General features: G+C 51.5%; 1 protein-coding gene across 1 annotated transcript; it reads left to right on the top strand.

Moving 5' to 3' along the window:
- Positions 1 to 1,096: 1,096 nt before the first annotated feature.
- LOC123371787 (paraneoplastic antigen Ma1 homolog) lies at positions 1,097 to 2,221 on the top strand. The gene has a single exon (XM_045019660.1). It carries the CDS (start codon positions 1,097 to 1,099, stop codon positions 2,219 to 2,221), a length of 1,125 nt encoding a protein of 374 aa, XP_044875595.1.
- The last annotated feature ends 5,775 nt before the right edge of the window (positions 2,222 to 7,996 follow it).

Here is a 7,996-nt window from a genome sequence, read left to right on the forward strand (position 1 = left end):
TCAGTGTTATAGAGGGCAAACAATTTATGCGTTTACCCTGCATAAGCTTTATACAGGGTAAAACAGATTTGTTTGGGTTTGGACTCCATTGAGAGTTGGGCATCTGAGTGTTAAAGACAAGCACACTTCTGGGAGCTGCTTTCAGGTAAATCTGCAGTTTTGGGGCAAGTAATTCAGACCCTGGGTCTTTGTTGGAGCAGATGGGAGTGTCTGGCTCAGCAAGACAGGGAGGGTGCTGGGGCCCCGAGCTGGCAGGGAAAACAGGAGCAGAAGTAGTCTTGGCACATCAGTTGGCAGCTCCCGGGGGAAGTTCTGTGATCCAACCCATCACAGTTAGCTTGCTAGAAATTGCGTACTGCTTTATGAAGCAATATCTGCTGTGACGCTGGCAGATCAGGTGCCAGCTCATGCCAAGGCCCCGAGGCCTCAGCTGGACACTGCTTGAGGCGCCCAGGGGTGTGTGTAAGATTTTCCCAGGTCACTGGGTGGGGGCTCGAGCTGGTCTGCATTACGTTGTGGGGAAGGGACCCCTAGGTATTGAACCTGGCCCTTGCTGCTATCGTTTCAGCCTGGCAGAGGGGTTACATTTTTGGGGGCTCGTCCGGGATCCTGGGTCAGTACCCCTCGCAAGCACATCTTGAGTGATCCATTGAATTGGGAAAACTGCAAATTACCTTGTTGTTTTGACCTGTTGTATTTGTAACAGATTAGAGTTTGTATAATGGCCCTACTCTTGTTAGAGGACTGGTGCAAGGGGATGAATATTGACCCCAGGAACTGTCTTCTGGTAACGGGGGTGCTGGAGGCAGTTGATGAGGGCTCAATAGAACCTACCTTAAGATCATCCACTGAGTACCTGCGTAAGTGCAAAATGCGTGGGCGCATGTTTGTGAGGGAGGAGGGGGCTTTTGCTGTACTGTGTGAGCTGCCCTCGGCTGTGGACCCTCTACAGGTTCCAGGCTCGATAGCAGTGGAAGATGGTGAGTGGAAGGTAATAACCACTGGGAGCCAGCCCTCACCAGCCCCTACCCCTGATGTAGAGTTTTTAAAGAAAATGTCAGCCTTTTTGGGGAAAGAGGGAAAAACTTTGGCTGATATGGCGGGTCTGTTGGGCCTTAAGCCGGAAGCCCCACAACAGGAGCCTGCCCCTTCACCTGATGAGTGGGTGAAGGCTTTGGGGCAAGCATTAGAGAAAGTTATGCCACCCCACCCTGAGTCAAGCCCCTATCGTAAGCTGAGGTTGTTTTCTGGGGGTCCCACCCCAATACCTGGGGAGGAAGCATTTGAGCCCTGGTTGGAGCACACCACTGAGATGCTGCAGGAGTGGGCGGTGCCTGATGCTGAAAAGAGAAGGCGACTAGTAGAGTGTCTCAGGGGGCCAGCCCTAGATGTGATTCGCACCCTAAAGCTCGGTAACCCAGGGGTCAAGGTGAAGGACTGCCTGGAGGCCCTGGATCACGCCTTTGGGAGAACTGAGGGTTCAGAGGATGCTTATTGCAAGTTCCTCAATGCAAGGCAACAAAAGGGAGAGAAGGGTTCTGCCTATATCCAGAGGTTGGAGAAGTTATTACAGAGAGCCATCATGAGGGGAGCCGTAGCAGTTGAGCAAATGGACCGGACTAGATTGGCTCAGGTTGTGAGAGGAATTCAGTATCAGAACCCAATCCTTCTCCACCTTCGATTAAGGGAACGGCAAGATAATCCACCAAGTTACTCTCGCCTGATAAAAGAGGTCCGAGAGGAAGAAGAGAGGCAGGCAGCTGGCGAGGTTTGGGAGGTGCAGCAACACCAGGCAACTGGCACAACATCCATGCGGACGCCCAAGGCACTAATGGTGAATCCTCAAGAGGAACTTATCCAGCAAGTGCAGGCCCTGACACAGAAAGTGACTGAACTAGAGAATACCTTTGATTCAGCAAAGACTTCGAGGTGCAAGGAACCCTCTGGTACCATGGTCCAGAGGACTACGTTTAGAACCTCTGCACCACCCCGTCAGCAAGGGAAAGGGCAATCCTTCTTCTGCTACCGGTGTGGCCAGGGTGGGCACATTGCTGCAAGGTGTCAGAATGCAGAGAATCCCATGCTGGTATATCAAAAGCTGAGGACCACCTGGGGAAAGTCGGGAAACGGCCCCAGGGCCTGGGAAGGGAGCCGCCTAGGCCTGCAGGATGTGGAGGCTCCCCTGGAAGGAACCATGCGGCCCGAATCCCCCCAGGATTGATAGGACCCCGAGCAGAGGTCACTGTAAAGGTTGAAGGAACAGAATGTAGAGCAGTACTTGACACGGGATCCCAAGTGACCATCATATTCCAGTCTTTCTACCAGCAGATGCTTGGGCATCTGCCTATACAGCCCCTGACAGGACTTGGCCTGTGTGGCCTTAGCATGGATGAATACCCCTATCAGGGCTATGTCATAGTACGCCTGGAATTCCCAGAAGAGATTGCTGGGGTAAGACAGGAGGTGGACACTGCTGCTTTAATATGCCCCGACCCCAAAGGAGCCTCTGATGTGTCCGTGCTAATAGGGACCAACTCCAGCCTCTTTAGGATACTTGCCGAGTACTGCAGACAGCAAGCAGGAGACCAATATCTGAACACCTTGGTGATACACACACACTGTGCCGCGGCCTACAGGAAAATTGAGGACACAAGAAAAGTGATGCCTGATTTGCCAGTAGGAGCACTGAGGTATGCGGGCCCGGTCCCTTTGGTGGTGCCTGCAATGTCAGAAAAGGAGGTGATTGTCAGGAGTACCTGCCTACAAGGTAGTAAGGGAACATTAGCTGTGGCAGAGCAGCCAACCGAGGGAGGGCTCCCAGAGGGAGTGCTGGTTCTCAGTGGAGTCATAACCCTACCTGCTGAAGCCCAGAAGGAGGTGACTATCCTGGTTGCTAATGAAACACGCCGTGATGTGTTTGTAAAACCAGGGCAGAAGATTGCAGACATCTTTGAGCCTGAAAGCATTGTGAGACCGCAATGTGAAGCTGAAGTTCCAATGATAGATCCTGCAAAGTTTGACTTCGGGGACTCACCACTGTCCGAGGAGTGGAAAGATCGCCTGAGGAAAAAACTTTGTGAGAGACCCAAGGTGTTCTCACTACATGAGTGGGACGTGGGATGTGCCAAAGGAGTGGAACACCACATCAGGCTACAAGATCCCCGACCCTTCAGGGAGAGGTCTAGGAGGATTGCCCTCTCTGAGATGGAAGACGTGCGCCATCATCTTCAAGAGCTGATCGCAGCTGGTATCATTACAGAGTCCCGAAGCCCCTATGCTTCACCCATTGTGGTCGTTCGTAAAAAGAGTGGAAAAATCCGGATGTGTATTGACTATCGCACCCTAAACAGGCGCACTACAGTTGATCAATACACCATGCCTCGAGTACAAGATGCCTTGGACTGTTTGCTAGGTAGCCAGTGGTTCTCTGTATTGGATCTTCGGAGTGGATACTACCAGATCCCTCTGGGAGAAGAGGATAAGGAGAAGACAGCCTTCATCTGCCCGTTAGGGTTCTACCAGTTTGAACGCATGCCCCAAGGGATTTCTGGGGCCCCTGCCACATTTTAACGACTTATGGAGAAAGTTGTGGGAGACATGAATTTACTGCAAGTGTTAGTTTACTTGGACGACCTGATTGTGTTTGGAAGAACCTTGGAGGAACATGAAGAAAGACTTCTTAAAGTGCTCGATAGGTTGGAGGCATATGGTTTGAAGCTTTCAATTGACAAATGCCAGTTCTGCCAAACCTCAGTAAAGTATGTCGGTCACATCGTCTCCCAAGAGGGCGTGAGTACTGATCCCGATAAAATAGAAGCACTCACTACCTGGCCACGTCCCACTAACTACAGGGAACTCAAGACCTTTCTTGGATTTAGTGGCTACTACCGCAGATTTGTGAAGAACTATGCCACAATTGTAAAACCTCTGAATGATCTTACCAGGGGATACCAGTGCAACAAGTACAAATCTAAGACCCGGAATAAGAGGAGGCCTCCAAAGCCTCCTGTGCAGAGACACTATGGCCCCTTCGAACCATTTGGGCCACGGTGGGATGAAAGATGTGAGAGGGCTTTTCGGGAAATCATTACTCGCCTAACTCATGCTCCCATCCTAGTCTTTGCTGATCCAAGCAAACCATTTATCCTGCATACTGATGCCAGTTTGGAGGGTCTGGGAGCAGTACTGTATCAGGAAGAGGAAGGCCACCACAAACCTGTAGCCTTTGCCAGCCGAGGACTGTCTGACAGTGAAACTCGCTATCCCATCCACAAGCTGGAGTTCTTGGCTTTGAAATGGGCCATCACTGAGAAATTTCGAGACTACTTGTATGGTGCTCAGTTCCAGGTGTGGACAGACAACAACCCCCTGACTTATGTGCTAACAAGTGCTAAGTTGGATGCTACAGGGCAGAGATGGGTGGCCGCCTTGGCTAGCTATGAGTTCAGCATTCAATACCGATCCGGGAGAAGCAATGTAGATGCAGATGCATTGTCCAGACGTCCGCAGACACCTGAAGTTGCTGTGATACCCACAGATGGAGTGAGAGCTATTTGCAGCGTGAGTCGCAGAGAGCCAGAGGCCCATGAGAGCCTTCATGGATGTGTTGCTGAAGCTTTGGGCCTTCCCCCTGAATGCGTGCCTTCTGCTTCAGTGAACTACATTGCATTGGACCAATCTCCCTTGCCTGTGCTCAATGCGGCTGACTGGCAGGAAGCCCAGCTGCAAGATACTGACATCCGTGATACACTACTTGCCAAAAGGGAGGGGCGAAGCCCAGCTGCGGTTGTCCCGCCCAACCCAGAAGGTAAGCTGCTATTGAGAGAATGGACCAAACTAAAACTGATTCAGGGAGTGCTACACCGCGTGACCACAGATCCTTTACAAAAACAAAGGACCCAACTAGTGCTGCCGAAAGAGTACAGAGGCCTGGCCATGAGGGCCCTGCATGATGACTTTGGACATTTAGGAATGGAGAGGACCCTGGAACTTATTCGCAGTAGGTTCTATTGGCCCCGGATGGCTGAAGATGTTCGCAGAAAATGTGAAACCTGCTCTCGATGTGTTCAAAGGAAAACTCTGCCCACGAGGGCTGCATATCTGAAAAACATCACCAGCAACAAACCTCTGGAGCTGGTTTGCATTGATTTCTTGTCCTTAGAAGTAGACAAGAGGAATATTGGGAACATTCTAGTCGTGACCGACCATTATACGCGATATGCGCAGGCATATCCCACACGTGATCAGAAGGCCACTACTGTCGCTCGAGTACTGTGGGAAAAATATTTCTCAGTTTATGGATTCCCAGCCCGGATACACTCAGATCAGGGGCGGGACTTTGAAAGTCACCTTCTAAAGGAGGTGCTAAGGATAGCAGGAATTAAAAAGTCGAGGACAACGCCTTATCACCCACAAGGTGATCCTCAGCCAGAGAGGTTCAACCGAACCCTATTAGATATGTTGGGGACTTTGCGGCCAGAACAGAAAGCAACCTGGAGCCAACATGTTGCATTTCTGGTGCACGCCTACAACGCCACAAAGAACGACGCTACGGGATTCACCCCGTATCTCTTGATGTTTGGGCGAGAACCAAGATTACCCATAGACCTGTGCTTTGGTGTATCCGAGGATGGAGATGGCTATGAAACTCATCAGCAATATGTATCCCGACTACGAGAAAAGCTGCGGGATGCTTATCACTTAGCGACATCTGCAGCTCGGAAGAACGCAGACCGCAACAAACATCGATATGATGCTAGGGTACGTCTGCAAGAGCTCCAGCCAGGGGACAGAGTCTTGCTGCGAAATTTGGGTATTGCTGGCAAACACAAGATAGCTGACAGATGGAAGGCAATACCTTACTTGGTGATGGAAAAGCTAGGAGACCTGCCGGTCTACAAGATCAAACCTGAAGAGGGTCCAGGGCAGGCAAAGACTGTGCATAGAAACCTTTTGCTCCCTGTGGGGGAATTGGTGGGCAGCCCTTATGAGATAGGCCACAACAGGGCAAGTGGGCAGAATGAAGGTGCTGTACCAAAGCCACCTTCCAACATGGACAGGCGTCCCCCTGCAGCTAACCTACCCCTACTCAGCACATCTGAGAGTGAGTCTGAGGAGGAAGACACCACCATGGTGTATCCTGGGATGAAGACAAGATTTCAGTCTCGATCAGCTGAATCAAATGAGAGCACCTCCTCTTCCACCCTAAACCCCATGGCAGAAGTATTTAGGCCTATTCCTGATACCCCTGAGCCACTGGTGGGACCCCCATGTGATGTCACGCCCGGGTTATTGGACAGCGGAGACATACAGGTGGAGGATGTCCTGAGCACCATCAACCCTCCACTGTTAGAACTGGAAATGCAGGGGCCTATGGCAATATCTGAGGGGGACTCACAGGAAACTTCCCCATCCGTTACTCAAGAGGATGTCCCCCCTGCCACAGCAACAGAGATTCTCAATAGGCGAGACAGGGTAATAAGACCAGTGAAACGGTTAACTTATGATGCACCTGGGGTGACTAGTGAGGAGCCAATACATTTATCACACAGGCTTGTGGAAGCTAAAGTGGGCTATCTGAGGCCGTTTGACGGGGGCCAGTAAGTTGGTACAGTAGGGAATGTGATTTATCGGGACGACAAATTCTCGGCTGGGGGGAGGATGTAAGCAGAGTCAGGATGAGCCCCACCCTGACATCTGGTGGTAAATTATGGGGAGTGCGGAAAGTGTTGCATTGGTATTTCGGTTATTTGCATGGGCACTCCCACCCCACTTAGCATACCGCAAAGCAGCATGGGATGGTTACTTTCACAGCTGTGGGAGCCCCCAATTTCGTTGTTATTGGGGCAGGAGGAATGAAATGTTGTCACCCTGATTGGGTAAATGGGGAACTACAAAATTGTCTTGTGATGGGGGGTTTCATTGTCAGCTGGATAGCGCTTGCTAGATGGGGCACATGGGTTCCAAAACCCATTGAGAGGAGAGAGGCTGGGGGCCAGTATCTGTACTTGGTGGTGCAGGCTCCTTGTGTGAGCCAGAAGCACCAGTTCCACCTGTGCCTCTCTCCACTGTGGAATGTCAGAGTTAACTTTTGATTCCCTTAAGAATCTAGATGCAGGTTACTGAGCTGAATTCACTGGGGCTCCCCTACTATGAGCTGAAATCACTGAAGAGCTGGACTTGCTGAGCTGGACTTACTGAGCTGAGAGCACTGAAGAGCTGGACTTGCTGAGCTGAGAGCACTGTGCTGATGAGTGGGGGAGCCTGAAGCAATACTGGCAGAGCAGAGTGGAGCAGTTTGTGCAGCCACTGGGTGAGTGGAGCTGAGCAGCTCGTGAGGACGGCTGGAGCGGATCACAGGACAGCTGGTGGACCAGAGCAGCTGGCAGAGTGGAGCAGCCCACAGAGTAAGCGGAGCTGAGCTGTTTGCGGGGACGACTAAGGGAAGCAGAACCCCACGAAGAGGCAGGGCAGCTGGCCCCGAACCACGTAAGGTGCCCCTTTCTACCTAGGCTGGGGAGGGGGACCTCTGCAAAGAGACTCTTGAACTCTGGGCTGCCTGACCCGGGACAGAGACTTTTGAATTGTGGGACTTTTGGGACTGTGGGTGATTTAGGGGGGTTGCTGGACTCAAGGGCCCAGAGAGAAGGACACGGCCCAAGTTGCTGGGGTGGGTCTTTGCTCACGGTTTGACCTATGAACTCCAGTTGAGGTATTTTCCAAATTTCATGCTTGTTGTTGTTTATCTTATGTAATTAAACCTTTTCTGCTACACCAAGAGTCTGTGCTTGCGAGAGGGGAAGTATTGCCTCCTTGAGGCGCCCAGGGGTGTGTGTAAGATTTTCCCAGGTCACTGGGTGGGGGCTCGAGCTGGTCTGCATTACGTTGTGGGGAAGGGACCCCTAGGTATTGAACCTGGCCCTTGCTGCTATCGTTTCAGCCTGGCAGAGGGGTTACACATAAATTGGTACAGTTTCAAAGGGTTGTTCATAGATTT

The sequence above is a fragment of the Mauremys mutica genome, chromosome 5 (genome assembly GCF_020497125.1).
Source record: "Mauremys mutica isolate MM-2020 ecotype Southern chromosome 5, ASM2049712v1, whole genome shotgun sequence".
Classification (NCBI taxonomy): domain Eukaryota; kingdom Metazoa; phylum Chordata; order Testudines; family Geoemydidae; genus Mauremys; species Mauremys mutica.